This window comes from Chelon labrosus, assembly GCF_963514085.1.
Source record: "Chelon labrosus genome assembly, chromosome: 23".
Taxonomy (NCBI): domain Eukaryota; kingdom Metazoa; phylum Chordata; class Actinopteri; order Mugiliformes; family Mugilidae; genus Chelon; species Chelon labrosus.
The window spans coordinates 5,547,737-5,568,101 of record NC_140356.1 but is presented as its reverse complement, the minus strand read 5'-3'; the positions used below and the strand labels follow the sequence as shown (position 1 = coordinate 5,568,101).

The following is a 20,365-nucleotide window of genomic DNA, read 5'->3' as shown; positions in this document are numbered from 1 at the left end:
AAAGGGTTATGTTCGCCCAACACAGCATTTTCTTAAATGATCTTGAAAAGCGTAGTGTAGTGTTTTAGAATGCAAACACTTAACACAACGCTAACCTAATTTGTTTTGCTCATATTTAAGCTAAACAGCAAAACAAGGTTGTATTATTTGGCACTAATCAGACCCGGATGAATCGTAACGAGATCTCTCTGATTGGCTGTTCAACCAGATAAGAAACAGAAGTCACAAGTGCCAAAGCTTAAAGGCCACATAAAGTACTTTCCTTGTTGTAAATCTTTATCTTATCAGGACGTCCACATACAGAATTACAGTATATCGCGACGTGATCATCGAGAATGAATAAACTGTCGATCCGATGGTGTGTAGTTCTTCCTAGCTTCCCAGCTAATAGCAGCTCTTCCAGTTTTCCAGAAGAGATATTTCCTTTCAGGACGTTTGTGCCAGCTGGCCGTTGTCTCAGCGGTGTGTTCAAGCGCAACTTTTTGGCCAGGACGCAGGCAACGTGATGTGATATCAGGCAGCCTTTATTGCCGGTTGTTCTTTGATATCAGTTCAGTGTCCGTACCTTAACCTACTTAATACACATGGCAAACTTTGATTAACTAGCTTTACCGTACATACAAGAAAAATTATGTCCCCTTATTTGTATGCATCTTCTTCAAGAAATCAGCTCTCAGGCAGTCGGCCATCATTTAAATAATCCTTTTAGATGATTTGGTTTTAAAACCAGTAAGACTAAAACATAATAAGAAAGCTTCAGATAGTGTTTTAAACCAGTCGAGCTAATTCCTCAGGCCTTTTTCCTTATATCATTATTCCCGCAGCCCGTATCAAAGTTTGCAGAGGCAAATCTGTCTGCCGTTGGTGTCATTTACCGCGCGCGCCATGTGGGAATGGAAGGTTGGATGGGACCTACAGCAAGAACTAAGCTGACAAATGGCGGCTTCTGGTGGGGGGAAAAGATGAAGAAGTGCGGGAGAGATTACCGACTTACCCACGTATCCTGGCGTTCCGCAGGCGGTGGACATGACGTCACCGCTGCCCTCCATCTTGGAAAGACCAAAGTCGCTGATCATGATCTTGGACTCGTCTTGAGGATTAAAATAGAGCAGGTTCTCTGGCTGCATGCAAGAAAGAAAGAAAGAAAGAAAGAAAGAAAGAAAGAAGGATTGATTTAATTAAATTCAATTCTTATGGGTTACCATTAAATCAACACAATAAATGACAAAGTGCAACTTTAATCAGTACACCAACAGACCCAACCTGCTTTTCTTCCTCATTTTACCACTTTAAGAAACTCTAAACCAATTGCATCTCTTCCAACAGCCGGCACGCGCCACACTGACCCACAATGCACTGCATGTGTCGAGCCACTGCCCTTATTGCAGCAGTAAATCATTGGCTGTCAAGTGAAAACTAACCGCTCTGGACCTAACCTGTGGGAGGGGGAGAGTGCCTTAGCGTGTGTTTATGCACATGTGGCAAGGCCTACGCGTTACCTTCAGGTCTCGGTGCACGATGCCCATCTTGTGCAGGTAGTTGACGGCGTCCAGGACCTGCCGGATCAGCGTGCTGGCATCCTTCTCCGTGTAGAAGCCTTTTTCCACGATTCGGTCGAACAGCTCGCCGCCGGACACCCTGCGGAACAAAGTGAGAACGCGCGTGTGAAAAACATTAGCATACGCGTGTGCCCCGTTCACACACATGGCAGTAACTGGCAACAGGCTTTAAAAAAAAAAATAAAAAATGTAATTTATGAGCTGTAGACATTTCCAGCCAAGAGTCTTTGGAAGCTGTGAGCCATGTGCTACTTCAAACACACACACACACTCAGATGCAGCTACAGCAGCAAAAGATAAAGCTTAAGTTAAATCATCGCTGGGGAGTAATGGGAGAGAAACAACAGCAGGAGGACTGATGCGTGTGATTTGTGTGTCTTAAATCTCACAGTAAAGACGCCCCAGTAAATTTGTGTCCTCATCCTAAGACCATTGATATCCATTAATTTGAGACTTTACTAGTTTTTTTAAAATAAAACAAACAAGTAAAAGTAGCGAAAGCTTCTGAAATGTATGCGACCCTTTCTTGTATGCAGACAGAGTGAAACCAGTGACCCTCACATTAGACCCAAGAAAAACACTCAAAGAAGTTTATCTGCAAATTTCTCCCCTCTGGCAGATTCTTTCAATACTCAGTTTTACTGTATGTTTTATGACTCAAGACCACATGAAATAACTTGTCCAGATGTGTACACAGCATACGCTTTATACAGTACAGGTGAGAATGGGCACCTCACGTAGTAGGCAAGCGCATAGCTCCCCCTGCTGGAGCATAACCTCATAACCGCCTCACTAATGGACTATTTTCAATAGGGGTTTGTAGGGAAAGTACCAATATGCACTCACTAGACAGTTCATTAGGCACACTTAGTGAAAAGAAATGCATTTGAATATAACAATCCTCAGCTAAATAAATAATAGAAACACTTAATTCAGTTTAACATCCCCCAATCATCCTACAGTTGAATTAACACCTTTCTGGCTGCAGGATTTAGTGCAGGACTGATATATTAGAATGCACTTATTTTCACTAGCGTACCTAATGAAATGGCAAGTGACTGTATATAAGTAGCATTTAAGTAGTACTTAGTTACTGCAGCCACACAGTAGCAGTAACAGAAATAAGACAATTAGTGTTAGTAGTAATAACCTGTCTTGTAGTATTCCTCTATATACAGCATGCTCAGACTTTAGACTTTAGACAACAATGTAGGATGTACAATACACACACACGCACACACACACAGGAATTAACAAGGGCACACACAGCGTCTGAGCGCGTCTGTGTGGCGTCGTCACAGCGACAGATCAGATTAGAGCCCGTGGAAGTTAAACTCTAATGAAGTTTCTGAAAAAAAAGAGATCAGAATTAATTGCTAATCCTCTCCCTCCCTCACATCAAAGAGGGCAGCGGCTCGTTCCGTTTCAGAGGCAGTCATGTCTGAGGATGACGGGGAAGGGATAAACGCACGCACACGTGCGCGCGCGTAGAGCGGGAGATCAGCCACCAGGCTGCATGGTTGCATAAGCGTTTGCGTAAGGAGACCGTGGCAATCAGACAGGAGCTCCCACACAAGAACACACACACACACACACACACACACACACAAGCACTGATGTACAGATGCAAGGGCAGGACCACGTACACACTCAGACAAAACCTATCAAAAGATAAGCAGAGAAGCGTACAAAGCAGACCAAAAGGCGCAAGTACAAGGGCACACACACCGTACACACAGGCACACACGTCTAAAGCAAAACATCTAACACAAGGTCACACACACGTTTACACCGCAGAGAACCTCCACTCATCTTTTTTCATTTGATAAATAAATAAAGAAGATCAATGATCAGAGAACCTCCTTCACTGCGTTCCACACTGATTTAGTCTACAGGGTGTTATCTCTAGAAAGACAAGAGAAATAAACCGTTGTTTGATTATCGACTGCTAGGAGTTCAGCGTCATACTTGTATCTTTTGACCGTCGATCAGTTTAAACACATTCTTCCTGCCCACACCGGAGTGAACATAATTGATCAAGAACCACACCTCAGTCCGTTGACAAAAGCTGTCGGTCACTGAACATGATTAAAAGCTTTTAACCTTCAAAGCAAAGAAATTTAAAAAAGTCAAACGTTAACAATAAAGCACGTGTCAGCCACGATACAAGTGCTAACCCATGTTACCAACAAGAGAAGCCTGTATGTGCTGTGTATACAGAGGATCCACCAGTCCAAGATGAATTACAGACACTCAAATATCAAGGGCTCTATTATTTTTATGAATGTACAGCTGGGATTTTCTGCAAAGTTCCTAACTTTATCCGGTTTAAGGCACAGCCACCTTCCTGAAATGACACAATGCCCTTCATTCACATTTTGCTTTTCAACTTGAGTATGTAATCACACAGACAAAAAAGCTTTCCGTTTTGCAACTATGGCAGCAATTTGTGATTGATTATTATGTGCCCATGCACTACTGTTTCCTTGGCTTACTGGTTTGTCTATTGATTGATTGACTGTGTGTGGAATGCATGTGGAAAAGCTGCAAATGAATTGCCCTGTTGGGATAAATAAAGTTCTCAAAATCTGAATCTGAATCTGAATCTGATGCCACAGAGAAAAAAAAAAAAAGTTGAATGAGTTAATGTTACGAGCTAATCTTTTTAGATGAATCATTTTTTGCATGTTTGGTAAATAAACAGTACTTCATCCCCTGGTGATCCATACATGCTTTTCTTATCTGACCTGCACTCTCCCAGATCACATATGTGCAAATGCATTAAGTCCAATAAACTTGAAAATCAATCTAATGTAGAGCTATATGTCTGACATCTGGACACATAACAAATACCTGCCTCCAAGCTCTTCCTCGCAGGGTTTCATTTTATTTTGCACGATACCTGTAGAGCACTTTTCAAGAAAGAAACTGAAAGTATGTCACAAAAAACACTTAGATCACTATTCTGTATTCTGCATTATAAAACCATGCCACAGAAATCTCTCCTTAGAGCTAACAGCAGACATGGTTAGCCACAGTCTTTCATGTTAGCTCAGTCGGGCCTGCTTCCATTAGATCACAACATACCTTATACACTGACATACTTTTACTTTGTAAGTCTCTTTACAGCTATCTAAGCGCTGTAGGCATCTACTAAGCATGCAACTGGAGAGATGCAGCACTCTCTCAAGACACAATTACGCACGCCAGATTTGCTGGTTACACTTGCCTGTTTGAGGACCGTTTGTTCTTGTCCCCCACCAAAGGAGACTGCAATAATTCATTTTAATTACAATACAACACAACTGCTCATCTGTGACGTATATTTTATAATCTGACCAATGCAAGTATGTTGTGGCTGAGAGGCACATCACACACTTCTGACACAATGGAAAGGGTGCTACTAATGTGCTGCAGGATTCACAGAAATCAGCTCCTTGCCCACAGGGCAAAAATATTTTTACGGAGTAAATGCTGCCACATTCCTCCCTCCTTCCAATTCACTGCTCATCCATCCATTTCTCCTCCGTCAGCTGATCCGTTTACAGGCAGACAGCCTTATCGCTCTCTTGAGACGAGGGTTGTGCATCATGCCTGACAGCAAGCCTTATTTTCAAGTGTGTGTGCGTGTGTGCATGTGTGTGTGTGTGTGTGTGTGCGTGAGGTTCACCATGACAGAGATGAAGAGCCATCACAGCCTTGTACTAATCACACCACAGAGTCAGAGATCTGACTGGAGCAATCGAGCTGCTGCAGTCATTAGTTGCCGTCGAGGGCCAAAAAAAAAAAAAAAACAACCCACTGATGCACTTATACCTTTGCTTGCTTTGATCTAGACCTCATTTGTTCACATGAGTGTTTCAATCAGATTAAGGCGACACAGTGAAGACTGTCATGCAAACACTACAATTACTCTAATTACATTAAACTCCTAATCTATGTCAACATAACCTGATTAACACAGCTATTAAGCTATAGCTAGGTAACAAGCTCTTATATATGGGCATTTATTAGTGTCTTGTATGAATTTGTGATGCTAATAAAATCTCTCTGTTGCTTGCTTCTCATTTTGTTCAAAACTTCCACTCCCTAAGATTGTCATTTAAATAAATATCTGTTAATTCTAGGGCCGGGACTTTAACGCGTTAATTAAGATTAATTAATTACACAAAAATAACGCGTTAATTTTTTTTAACGCATTTTAATCACACTTATTTTTGCACCGCGGAACGTTTCTCACTGGATGAGTTTCGGCGGACCGATTATACTGGAGCACCAACTAGCGTTCATTACCAGTGTCCTCAACAAGCAGCGGGTGCTGCCGTGAGCCCCTCTCCCGTCCCAAAGCACTCACAGGTGGTCAGTCTCACAGTAGCCCCGCCCCCGCGCAGCAGCAGTCAGAGCAGAGAGGGAGAACCACGCCACCGCGTCCAGACTGCAAACGAATGACGCATGCGCAAAGCTGCCGCTGATCGCGCCCTGGTTTAGAGCGGGATGTAAATGTTTCTTCACTGTCACACTAAAATAAATAATAAAATAATAATCCATTTAGATTGTTAATTTTGTCAAGTAAAAACCGTTTGTACAAAAAATGTTAAAAATATTCTAGTTATGGCAAAAAATGCTCATGTTCTTCTGTGCCTGTGACTTGTAGGCTAGAAACTAAACCAAACTTAAGAAAAACTAAAAAAAAAAAAAAAAAAACTTAAGTTACTGTGCCAGAGTGTCTCTTTAGAGTCATTTTGCCAATACCAAGCCCTGATAAAGGAGGCGCGTTAATAATACAGCGTCCATCACAATTACATCCAAAAGGTAAATTATGCAAATTAGCCGATGACGTCATTTAGCGACTTCTAGCGACTTTTAGGACAGCCAATAGCTACTTTCCTTTCCTGAGGAGTTGGCAACACTGTTCATTACTTCAGACAACAACAAACCACAGTGAACATGAAAGAAGAAGCTGATGAGACCGCTTTGGTTGGCCCCGTGGATGGGAAATTTAGTCATTATTCAATGGTATACTAAAAATCCATATGAAAAAAATACTTCTCACTGTTCTCAGGTCAAATATTTATATGCGATTAAAATGCGATTAATTTCGATTAATTAATTACAAAGCCTCTAATTAATTAGATTAATTTTTTTAATCGAGTCCCGGCCCTAGTTAATTCATTCATCTATTTCTGAATAAGGTAACACATCACTGATCGTGCGTGCCTATGGCCCACCGATGAATCATCCTTTAAAGGCCTTGGGGAACCCTCACAACAACCAGAGCAGATTTGTACTCAGGTTGAAGTAGAATGGAGCTATTATGTCACAAAGCTCATGAATCAATGGGTATTCATAGTTTAGGGCTGTTTCTTTACAAGAAAGACTGAAGAAGTCAGTCAAGCCCAGTTTCTCCAGGCAACCTAAGTTAAAATAACCTCTTTGAAAGACCATGCAGGGGCAGCAATAATCCATTTGGTTAATTAATGGTTCTAACTCAATTATAAACCAGCACGCATGACAGCTTTTGGATGCCAGTACAATTCTCATTCCATTGAAGATCTATATTACAATTGACATTCAGTGTTTGCAGGAGCCCTGATTTAACTCCGAGCCAACCAGCAGCGCTCCGCCTCAAACCCTGTAGCTTTACTGTCAATTTGAATCCAAAATGGACATCAGGTCTCCAGTTAGAGAACAGATATCCAGGTTTGCGACGCAGCTTTGAAGCTACCCAAACATGACGCTCAGACCTTAGCTGTCCACACTAGCCTAAGAAGTACGGTCCAGTTCAGATAAACTGCCGGCAACGACAGCACCCCCGCTGTCAAAGGTTTACAGTTATGAACACTAACAAAAAAAGCTGTCATCTTGTGAATGTGTCCTGCTGCTCACAGGCTTCCTGTCAACCCACGGGGAAATTGAAAAGAGGCTCTGTTCCAAAAAGCATACTGTCGACTAAATGCTCAAGAATACTTTCTTCTTCAAGATTTTCACTATACTTAATGTGCTTTTACTTATTTATTATTTAATAATATGCAATTCACAACGCAAACGGCATGAACAAAAAGTCAACGTTGCACTCGGTTGCATCGATTTTCATAGCAGCACGGGCTGATTGCCGCCCTGCGGTCGAGGTTACGTAAGACAAGCTGTGATGAACGGGAACGAAGGAAACGCTGTCAGAATGAATCGATCTGCCGCGGTACTACACAGTCAAAATTCTGAAGTCCTTGTTCCTGAGTGAGATTTCTGTCCGTTTTAAAGAAAAAAACAACACAAGCAATTTTAAGTGAATGCTCAAACTTGTAACAAATGATGCTGCAACTGTAGCGACTGGTACAAATGCATCTATTACAAAAGCTTCACTTTCTGACACATGTTTGAAGAACTGCTGCGTCCACATAAAACACAGGTTAGCTGTCAGTGTTTACAGGGAAGATGCATTATGTTAAAACAGATTAGTTGTACAGTGGTGACGCTGCAGTACTGTGTGTTGCTGAAGGAAGAACAGTGTGCAGCGCTGATGCCAGATGAAGAAGAAACTGCTCTCTCTTTTGATGCTTTAACTCTGTCTTTTATATTTTAGCATTTTTCCACTGAAACACATTTCTGGCTCTGGTCCTCTGCACATGTAACATGCAGGAGGTTAGAACTAACTGTGTCAGGATGAAAACAAGAAGGCTAAAAACAAATCTATGCCTTTTAGCCTCTGGTATGCAGCGCACAAAGTTAAAAACTGCTGAAAATCTCTTTAGAACTTTTGAGAGAATTATCTGGGGGTCAGCTACACCTTTTACAATAAATATATCTTATAATTAGTTAACCTGTCAAGCTAAACATATTAGTGCACTTTAAAACCGCATGCAATATTTTTGTGCTAAAGACATCATATATATACACTATTGTCCTTTTAATTGTTCCACTGTTAGCACAGCAACATTCGCATTCATTTGTTCAGTGGCTTTATCAGAGCTATTTCATTGTCAACAGCAGCCTGTTGCAGCTGGACATAATTCTAAGGTGAGACTGAAGCAGCAGGTGTGCTGTAAAACTAACAGCTGCGTGACGAGACAACAAAGAAGTGAGGTGACTGGAGAGTCAGATGATAATTGTCAGCGGGTTCATCCCTGTGACCAAACCCTTTCACATCATAAAAACAGTCCTCTGTTCCATTGTTAACATATTAATACTGATTTATTGCAGCTTTGAGTTCACTGAAAACAATGGTGCTTTGAGTGACAATGTTCAGTGGAAAATTCCAATAGCATTTGATCAGCATATAAAGAATACTATGATTAACGTAGTAATGACTTGTAATGTAGATAAATACAATTCCACTCTTTTCTTAAACCTGTGATATGCAAAACTATCAAATTCAGTGAATGGAAACGCAGCGACGCCTACCATTCTGAAGGCTACCCTGAAATGTTATAACCCAGATGTTACCTTTGACCCCGTAACTATGGAAACTGATCCACCTTCCATGAACAGATGGCACCTGAAAAAAAAAAACAGTGATAGAGGAGAAAATGCAAGTGAGCGGGATGAAGGCAAGAGGTGGAAATAAGGTGCGAGGGGAGGGGAAAGGAAGCAATGAAGTGAAAGAAGAAGAGATGGTGTAAGAGGAAGAGAAAGAGCGGCAGATGAATGAGTGTGGAGGACGAGAGAGCAGAGGCGGGGTCTTTCCTGCTACTGTCGCTGTTGGACACAACTAAAACTGCTCTGAAAAATAAAACCTGCGTTGTAGAGCGAGAGACGTCGGGTCAATACAAATCAAGTCAGCCTTGATCCTCAACTTTCACCTACAAAGGACGGAAACGGTGGTGTTATTTCCCTTTCATATTGTCTAATGACGTAAGACAAATATTGACCTTGATGCCTGGCGCATAATCAGTTACGCGGAACATACTATAATCTGGAACTGTGATTCAGTTATTTCGCGGTAAAATCGATAGGGATATTATCATTTCCTTCACATTAAACAAACAGTAGTAAAAGTAACAAAGAGGTGGCGGCAGCCGGCCAGGAAACACTATCATGCTGGTCCCATATTGTAGGAAGTGAGAAGTCCATGTGTTTTAGTGATATTAAGCAGGTCAAGGTGCTATATAAATACTGGGAAACTAACAAAATGCTCAGTCCACTGAGGAAAGCACACAGCCCATATTCAGGCTATACCTACAAACAGGCCACACAGACACTGTCCTCAGCAGTGCCCCCAATACAGCTCACCGGGACCCACCGTCCAATCTTTTTTGTTTAAATGTGTACACAAAATAACATATCGCCATGTGGTTAATTATTCATTTCAGGGATTTCCGCTTGTTCCTGAATACGCATCATTTCCTGAAGTCATGACGCACACATAACAAGCGATTCATTGCAGACAGCAGCTGTTGTATAATTCTACTGCGCAGCAAATGATGCTTGATGGTGTTTATTTGAACTCAAATCATTTGTAAATGAGATCAGATCCTGAGCGGTGGCTGGCGACGCATGTGGAGAGGCATTTTAATATCAGGTGTGATCACAGGTAATTTACCCTGGACCTTTCATTGGTATTGCCCAGGTCAGACATTAATGCAAAGTGTGAATGGAGCCTGTGTCTGGTTCTAAAAGACTTTCATTTACATGTGAGTTATACCAAGCTATGGTTACCTGGCGTTGGCAAGTCACAGAGAAAAGTCTGCCAATCAGAAGAGAGGTCCATCACCATCAATGACACAGACACAAAACACCCTGTTCTTGTAAGAGCCCTAAAGAGAAGAAAACTATACAGAGTAGGTACTTAAAATCATAAATATGTCTTCTAATGGACATCACTGGTGTATTCAGGGTAACAGGAAACCCAGTCAAAAGGTTAACTTTGTAGGTAAACAGAGTTAAGACCTTTGACTGGAGTCTGGCCAACAGGAGGATGAAGTGATGTAACCACAGACTTGTTGATGAAACTTCAGTTCAGTGAAAGGTTGAACTTCAGAGTCTGTCAGAAAAAGCTTGGAAAGACGTGATATGGAAGTGATCGTTTCTTCAGCTATTATCCTTATGCTGGCACATTTTTACCAAAAAAAATAAAAATCGAATTAATGTGGAATGAAATAAATCTTTGTAATTCAGTAACACTTGCAGCTAATGGTAATTACTGCTAGAAAGCTTTCCAGGGATGTTGCTGACATGAGTTTTTAGAAATCAATTCACTAATTTTATGATTCTTTGCAACTTGTGCTACTGTTACAAAACACTTCATAATTTAACGTCAGAGTTATTTCATTATTATCTCTTACAGCAGCATGTTCAGCAAAAGATGTCTTGTTTAAAGCTAACTAGCTCTGTTTTAACTGGTCTTTAATGTGCATGTCTAGCATTCACACAGCTGTTTTTCTGAGCTCAATGCCTTTAAGTTGGATGGAAAATGTCTCAGCTGTGTATGCACGGCTCTGCATGAGGCTAAACATAAATACCATTAAATACCAGTGATGTCGCTTCAGACTTCCACGATCAGATGAGGTCTGACCTAACTATGTCACATCAATCTGTTCAGCTCGGCCTTATCGTAGAGCGGACGATCACAGCACATCAAACTCTCTGAGATAGATGTGTGTTTGGAGCGCTGCTGATGGTTTACCAGTTCTCCTTCATGATACAGTATTGTTACAATAAGTTACAATAAGATACGTGACATGCTGTAAGCCTTTATAGCTAGGGAATATGAATGTACCTTTTATTCATGAGGCTCTGTTTGCTGTAAACCTTTGATAGGCTTGGTTCCTACGTGTCCAAACCTAATTCAGACTTAAATCTGCACATTTGCGCAGTCATCCATTATTTTTTATTTATTGTGACATGGACTAGATCAGAGAGAATCCAGTAAACCAGTCCAAAATCTAAATAGCAGTCTCCTTTTTTTAGGTGGTGACTGCACCTTTGGAAATATCTCTCTATGCATCCCCTGGCACAAGAATTTCCTTCAGGATTAATAAAGTTCTACCTTGTCTTATCTTAAGTTTTGTTTTACAGTACCACAAGAGCAAACCCGTTGTGTCAACAAGAGTGGGTGTATAAATCCGAGAACCCAAACACATCAGGTAGGCGAGCACATACTGTGCTGACAGTGGGTCGTAAACGTAGCTACTGTTGTGCACAGCTACGACTTCCACCTGAACTTGACTGAAACGTTTCCAGCACAGAGGGCCAAACTTCCAAACCAACTTCTCCTCTCATATAAGCAGCTCTAACCTTGAAGAGGAGGTCAGTGGGGCACCCATGGGTGAACTGCGGGCGATCGTGTTTCCTTCCAGTGTTGGCCATCAAAGCGGCTGTGTGGTGTGTGTTGCAAAATGTTAGTGTGTGTGTGTTTTTATGGTGCTGATAGGTGGGTTGGCAGAAGAATGAGACAAAATATGAGGTATCATGAATTTTTGGCGCTCATTTGTTTTATGAATAAGTCATTGCATTTTAATGATTTCATTTTATGGAAATGATCAACTCATCAAGCCAGATTCAAATAAATAGCTGTACTTTGACCGGGTAATTAACTAAATACATTCTCAACTAGACGTACCTACATACTACACATGCTCATGCTTTGGGGTTTTTGATGGACATTATTACGTCACAGTTGTCCGTTGACCATTTGGATGTAAAAATGGAATCAAAATGTTATCCAATTAGACATTTATGTAAAGTTGTGTGATAATTAGCACATTAAACGTAGCCAAAAACGCTTATTATTTTCGGTTAGTCAAGCACAATCAGACACTGCCAAGATGGTGACGGAAAGAGCCACCACTGAGCTTTGAAACCACTCCTCAGAAAACCAATGGGAGATATTGATGGTTTGTTCATACAGTTCATGGTTGAGACCCCTCAATCTACCCCACCATTTCCTGTTTCCTCTCGCCTCTAATAAAACATTAGAACTCCTTAACCTCCTCAGCCACAGAAAACCTAGTCTAAACTGACCTTCAGTGTCTATCACCGGATCACCTGATTAAGTGGTTTTCCAGGGACATGCGGATGATTTTGCGGCCTGTGCTCTAATCAGCTCTATTGTTCAACCCACCAATCTCCCTAACGCAACAGCAGAAAAGAACATCAACTCACAGCTGCATGATCAGGTAGAGGTGGTCGGGGCTCTCGTAGATGTCCTCGAGCGCCACAATGTTCTCGTGCTTGATCCTGCAAAGCAAAGACAAAACATTAGTAAAGCTTTTAACGTGCTTTTAACAAAACGACCCATTAAGAAGACCAAAATGATTTTTAATCCTAATGGTTGTTGTTAAACTGCACAACGTTTCTATTACATTCTCATAATCCTCTCATAGTGATGTTGTGACCTTAAGGTGAGGTTGTGAACTTCTAAAACTGCAAGCAGAGTAGCTTTGCTCCAGTACATCCGGTAAAGACTGTGAGATGTGGTTGAAATTTCCAGGAAAATAATGATTGACTGTAAATAGTAGTGACACTTTGACTGGGGATCACTTTCCAATTTCAAATGTCAGGAATGAATGTTAATACTTTTACTTTACGGAATTCAAAGCAATAATCTTTTTTTTTTTTTATCAAGGATCCATTTTCACCCAAAACCTCTTTCCTTCCTCCCATCACACTTTCTGCTCATTTCCGTTGCTTCTCCTCTGATTTCTCCATGGTTACGGCTGCACGATCCTGTGTGTGTGTGTGTCTGTGTGTAGGTGCCTGTTCGTTATCCTAATACCTCATACCTTGTAGCAACACGATTGATTTTGTGCGTGGGTGTGTGAGTTAATCATCTTTTGCATTGTGAACAGAGGTAATTCCCCCGGTCTCTCTCTCTCACACACACACACACACAGACACACACATAAGCGTGCGCAGCAGGTGCACAGGTGAGCATCTAACACTTATTATGGAGCGTATGATCTCCGCATAGGCAGCCGGGCGGTGAACCACAGAGCTGAGACATGAGTCATACACGCACACACGTACAGGTTGAAAAGGGATAATGTGCGTGTATTTAAGCTCTGCCTGGGATAATGAAGGGCTGGCAGAAAACAGCCTGAGTGTAATGGCATAAGAGAGCTATTCGTCCATTCAGAAAAATTCTCACTTACATTACAGACCTTCTGCTGCAGTTGGTCGTTCTCATTCACGGATTTACCCTGCACACTGTTTCTGATATGCACAGCTGGAGTGGCATGTGGCATTTTTTTAATAGTATTGTGTACCTTTGATCTCTGCTCTGATGGACAAAAAACGCCCAAGCTATTTTAAAATGTTAACCTGGGCTCTAGGTACTTGCAATGGGCATTTTCACCATTTTGACAAATAAAAAAACAACAAAAACATGAGTCAGTTAGTCAAAACATAATCAAAATAGCACAAAGAAGAAGCGCTTTTATTCAAAGGGCCACTCAAGGTTGGCTCCACAAGTGAGTCAGCTGCCAAAAATGTTCAACGTCACAGCTGAGATTTACATGTTTAAAGCCTGGTACCAAAAACAATCTTGGTCTTTAGAGCTAACCACCACCCCATATTCATGATACTAATTGTTGTGCATTGTGCATAATTAGGGCGTGGCCTCTTGAGTGCAATGTGGTGTCGTCACAAGTTCCTGGTTGTCTGTCTAGGCATCACACACACACACCCCTCAGATCCACCTCAGGCTTCACCTCTTCGTCCAATTTTGGATTAGCAAAGAGTTAGTCGGAGTCAGGCGCGCCAAGATGGCGACTGCCGGAGCCACCACATTGAGCTTCAAATCCACTCTTCAAGAAGCTTATGCTGTGTTCAAACCAGCGATGAAAGATCAGTATTTTTTACGCGCCAAGGTTTGGAGACACGTCCACCAATCACATGTGTATGTTCCAGCGATCAAGCCAACACTTCAGTGACATGCCAACACCGTAGCTTGCCACACTTTTGTAATGTTTGTTGCCTATAGAGTGAGCAGAACAAAAACATGGAACTCCTTTTGCTAAAGTAGCAACCATATACTGGTGCCAGCAACTGCAAACTTTCAACATTGCCTTTATTTATTGAAAATGCAAGTTGTAAATCCAAACTGAACTCTTCCAACTCTGGGTGTGGATTGTACAATCTGTTTTGTCAGCAGTGTTTTAGCTTTCGTTGTTTGCACACAGGCTAGGACCACTCCTTATCAGTTTTGTGCCACATGAAATGAGGATGAAATGTCAACAATCAAGACGATGTGATGTTGATGGCCTTTATCTCCTGCAGTACAGGTTTGGTTTGAGGCCAGATTTACAGTTCACTCCACCATCTGCTGGCAGTAACATCCTTGAAATCTGAGCTCTGATTTCTGTGGAATAACAGCGGGATCTTCCTGTTTTGTGCCATAAAGTGATGTGGCAGATTTCCCTCCAAAGCAGACCTGGTAACCGTCAGCGTGCAGGCCGATAGAGACTGCTAGTCTGCTCATTGATGCTCTCAAATCGTTTACAGTAATGACACTCATTTGTCTAAATGAATGTCTGGATCGCTCCCTCATTACTGGAGGCAATTCTCATTTTCTCTAATGTTCCTAATGTTCTACTGTACAGCCAAATTAGCAAACTTATTGTATTTAATGGGATCAAATATCTGTTTTGTAACAGCACAGAGAAGTCCAAAGTCTTTGTATTTCTTTGTAATTATGTGTTTACATGCTTATGTGTAAGACGGAGACGTTGAAAAGACTGTAAATGTACACTTTAGCTTGGGGATGCACCCCAAGATGGCAGCTCATCCATTCTAATAAAATCTGCTCGGCTGTAGCACACAAGCCAAAAGATCTTCAGTCATTTTCGAGTGTATGTATGACACTCAGTGCTGTGTCTTCATCAACTTATAAGTACATTTTCTGGGGTTTAAAATGAAGCAGAAACGTCCAGTAACACATTTAAAGGGCAGCACACACTGATAGCATAGGATATGTGTCAAAACGCCAGCTTCACTGTGTGGTTTCATATATCAACACAGACACCAGTGGCATCAGTACACGCTCCATAACTGCTTGATGTGTGTTACTTTACCGTGAATTGCAGTTTTCCCTTTACCCAGCATCAACATTTCAGAAAAGCAGTAATTACACGTCACATTTGCGCCTTGAAGTGGCACAATCTGCTTTGACTTCTTCTGTCTTAATGAGGCAGTGAGTGATGTGATTCTATACAACAAGACATGTGTATATAGACTTATATTCAAGTGTTTAAAACAGCAAATGGGAAAGATTTCAGTCGGGTGCGTTGTCTGTTAAATACCATACCCACAGCTGATGTCATTGTTGCCTGCAACCACAAAACACGAAGCTAATCATGAAACATTTCATGTACCCTGAGGTCTCTTTGTGTAACGCAGGAAAGATTTACCCCCAAGTCTGATTCTAGTTGTTAATACTGTGCAGCTGTTCTGTGCTCTGTAATACACAGGTTTCGGTCCAGAAGTGTGTGTATTTATGTATGTGTTCGTGTGTGTGGTAGGTGGGCTGTGGATCGTGACCTGGGGGTGGGGGTTGATGGGGGGGATATGATGCGTGGAAGAGAGAGGAGATGCACAGTTGCCTCGGTAACCGGGAATTATTAGGCTTGTGTGTGTGTGTGTATGTGTGTGTGTCTTTGTGTCACAGCACTCACTTCCTCAGCACGGCGATCTCGTTCTCGATGCTGCTCTCCTTCCCCTTCAGAGCCTTCTTAGGGATGCACTTCACCGCGAACATCCGTCCGGTCAGCTTGTCCTGGGCCAGAACCACCTCTGAAAACGCCCCTCTGTGAACACATTCGAAAAGTCATGTGAGTTACCGGCAGCTTGCAGGTCGATAAGACCTTGAGTGCTCTGAAGTCCAGCCGCTTTTCACAATGTTGAGCTGAAGACAAACTGCTTATCATTCTGAATAAAATAAGTACGTGCACAGGAAAAAGTTAGATTTTACTTCTGTGTCATTGTTGCCACTGGTAATGTTAAACTTACCAGAGCTAAATCTTAAATTAAAAAAGATTCAGTCCATATAACACCAGATTTAAGCCTTTAAGATCCTATCTGCCACAGATACAGTCTGCATCTGATGATCTCAACATGCAGGAAATTAAACTGCACTGATAATGTGATTGGATCTACCGAGTGAAACATTAAAACATTCCAATATATTTTTATTTATTCACTTAAAGCACCAGCGATTTCAAGTGTTTTTCATTTCTCAACAGTAATAATAATCACGGGCGTCAATCTAAGCCAAACTAATTGGGAGTTAGAATTCAGCAGCGGCTTTCAGTTCCTGAATGAGTGTGTGTATGTTTGTGCATGTGTGTAAGTGCGTCATGAGGACGAGCAGGGGTGATGAATGAAGATGAGCCTATTGTCAGATAATCTGCCTGAACCGAGTGTTGACTCCTCTGTTGATCTGCCATCAGACTCACTGATGCATTAGCGCGAACGTGTCTCTGTCCTTATCTCTTCTCCTTTCTCCTTGTTTTGTCTCTTACTTTTTCCTCCTGTCAGCATTCAGGCTACCTGCCGCTGACATAATTAGAAACTTTAGAAAACCTGAAAAAATGCACAGCGGCATTACGTTGACATGGCCCAGTCCCATTTGCAATGTGAATGCAGTAAGTACAGCGTCACATAGCCACTAGCATGGCTGTAGACCAGGGGTGTCAAACTCATTTTAGTTCAGGGGCCACATACAGCCCAATTTGATCTCAATGAGGCCGGACCATTAACACAATAGTGTATTAACCTATAAATAATGGCAAATCCAAATATTTCCCTTTGTTTTAGTGCAAAGAAGTACATTTAGTGTAAAACTGCGTGAAACCTAGATGAATAGCAGTTACTTTTATTGGAGAAATTGCAGTTAATGTCTTCAATTTTTGCACTTTGCAAATTCATCCCGCGGGCCAGATTAGACCCTCTGGCAGGCCGCCTTTGGCTCGCCGTCCGTATGTTTGACACCTGTGCTGTAGACTCTTGCGCTATGTTCACACTACGAAACGGCCGAGCATGGCCAGCTACATTGCCAGCAAGTCGCTGTTGAAATGTTGTCCGTCTTAATAGCTGAAACAAACACATAAGATTGTTTGGCGAAACCAGGTCAACTATGATTTGTAGCTTGTCACATTTGAGATAAAGCTAGTGTGTCAGTTTGTGGCCGTATCCCATTGACAATTATTTGCTTTTTTTGTTGTTTAGGGAAGAATGCAAAACTGCAGTACACTACTGTTACTGCTAAAACAATGCATGTATTTAAAGGTACTTCCATACCTATATTTTGGTTCCAATTCAGGGAGTAAGGTGATATGTTGAATAGGGCTTTCTAACCGTAATTCTTGCGCGATTACAAGGTGGTCACGTTAACCTGTTGCGCAATGGCCTCTGGCTCGACGGAACGGTCAGAAACTGACACAGCTGAGACTTTAGTCTCGAAGAGAAACAGCACGTCGGTGGTGTGGAACTATTTTGGTTTCAAAAAATAAGATGCTGCACAGCGTCAGGTGTTGTGCAGAGCATGCCGTGCTCCCGTTGCTACTTCATGGAGTAATATAATTTCATTATGTTTTGTCGGGAAAAAAGAGAATAAAATAAAAAAATAAATAAAAAATCGCATATTAAATCGCAATTGCAATAGTGGGGGAAAAAAATCGCAATTAGATTATTTTCCCAAATCGTTCAGCCCTAATGTTGAAAAGTTGCATTTAGCCTTGATTTGGTTTGTGTTAGCAATCAGACAAAGTTCTGACACACGCCTCCAAACCCTACGCTCTTGTAAACTAGTTTGCGCTTGGTCATAACTCTGCGGGAAATCTGATGTATGCTGTGAAGGTGCACTGCTGCTACTAGAATCTCCTAAGTGATTCAGCGATTTCACGAACTAGGTGTGGAAGCAACCCCACGGTTACTCTTCTGTGGATTAACACTTCATTTCTAATATCTGCCGAGGCCTTTTATTTACACCACTTCAGACTTATTCAGAGGTTTCAAGAACCCACAGATGAATTCTTTTTTCATTTCACATCAGGTTGCCTCTCCTATCATCGACCCTGGCATTAAACTTTCATTACCCCTTCATCCTTATTCCTGAGGTTTTCATTCATCTCCTGTATCATTCATGTGTTTTTTTTGGTGAGTGTGTTGACGCTACAAGTGTGTTTGAAGCTCCTCATTCATGAAGAAAGAGGCTGCTGTGAATGAGCTAAATGATCAGGTCACTCCAGCTGACTGACACGCACACAAACAGAGATAATGGCCATTGTGGGCTTTGGTGACGTCAAAGCCAGACAAAGCAAGCGGGCCGTGCTGTTTGTATTGTTGCTTCACTCCATCACATGCGTCAAGGCGCGTACACACGCTTGGCGCTTTTCATTCAGAAAGACAGAGACATACATGAATGAGCATCCTTTGTGGAAAAAGCCACACGGAGATACAGACGCACATGTGCTCTCAAAGTCTCACACACACACACTCCTGGCCTGTGTGTGTGTGTGTGTGCCATTTGCGTGTACGCGTCACTGAGCATTTTAGAATATCTCAACTTGTTGTTTTTGGATTTGCAGCTTACATTTCTATCATTTTACATTGCTTTCACACTGTTATTTTTATGGCAGCAGCAATAATTTTTTAGAGATAAAGTTATAAAAAAAAAAAAAAAAACAGCAACTGCTCAGCACCAGACACGGTTAGCTGAGGGACGCAGTGGAGAATTCAGCAGCTTAAGACTCGGATATTTCCCACGAGATTAGATGGAAATCAGCACTTAAAGAAAAATTTATGTTGATGTACATGTAAACGGAATTGTTGTTCTACAAAAAAATATTCCCACAGTCGTAAACCTATTCTGCTTTAGTGGCCATGTATGCCCTTTCCTGCATCCTTGTGTTACAAATGTCAGCAACAGAAATATCTCTGAATGAATCGGGACCTTGTGAATTGGAATCAAACTGATTAGGGAAATAAGCGGGGTTACCCACCCATAAATACAGGAGTACACATACAAGGAATTTGCTCTCTGCATTTAACCCATACAGAGAGTGGATTATATTGCTCAGTATAAAAATCATCTGCAGTCTCCATCTCAAGCACCTCTGCTGCACAACAAGCCGAATCTTGATGCACAATAAACCAGCACTGACGTGACGGGGAATAAAACGCTAATATGATCTGCTAGCTTATCAGCTGTAATAATGCAACAGATATTGATCCCAACATCCGGAGCGAAAAGATTTGTCGCCATTTGCATTCACACACAGACCCTCATGTACGGGCATGAATATTATCTATGAATGGAAGGAAGAAGCCAGAGAAAAATGAAGCTGAGCGCTACTGAAATGACAGAAAAGGTCAGAAGAGAGAGAGAAAGAGAGAGGAACGGAGTTAAAAATGTGAATGGATGCAGAATGGGCCTAATAAACAAAGTTCCCCGCTGCCTCACACGTACACACACACACACACGCCGTCAAGACCGCAACAGCAGGAGCGCAGCATGGTCATATTTTGTCGAACCTAAACTCATTTGCAACGAACATGCACACACTGGAGGACCTGTGGGGTTCATTTGATTAGAGGAAGGGAACTTGTACAACATCTGGCAGCTGAGTTCGCACAATGGGTTGCGAGTGTGTGCGGAGCTTGACTAGTTGGCAGTCCCCGCTTGCCGTTTCCCGCGGCAACAATGATTGCATTTCCTCCTGTATGAACCTGCGTAATTGTGTCAGTTGAGCTCCGCTGCCTCCATCAGGGCTTCGAGCAGGAAATGTATTGGCAGAGACAGGGTGCCGGTGTACGTGCGTGCGTGCGAGCGTGTGTGTGTGTGTGATTCCCCATGAAGCACATATCCAAAAGGG

The 20,365-nt window shown here is 41.9% G+C and overlaps 1 protein-coding gene across 1 annotated transcript in view; it reads right to left on the bottom strand.

The window, feature by feature from the left end:
- camk1da (calcium/calmodulin-dependent protein kinase 1Da) overlaps window positions 1–20,365 on the bottom strand; it is a 55,081-nt gene that overhangs the window by 10,083 nt on the left and 24,633 nt on the right. Inside the window, exons 2-5 of the mRNA XM_084573926.1 lie at window positions 16,166–16,297; window positions 12,657–12,731; window positions 1,500–1,638; window positions 995–1,121 (exon numbers count right to left, since the gene is read on the bottom strand). Coding sequence (XP_084430052.1) covers window positions 995–1,121; window positions 1,500–1,638; window positions 12,657–12,731; window positions 16,166–16,297 — 473 coding nt within the window. The remainder of the gene's footprint in view (window positions 1–994; window positions 1,122–1,499; window positions 1,639–12,656; window positions 12,732–16,165; window positions 16,298–20,365) is intronic.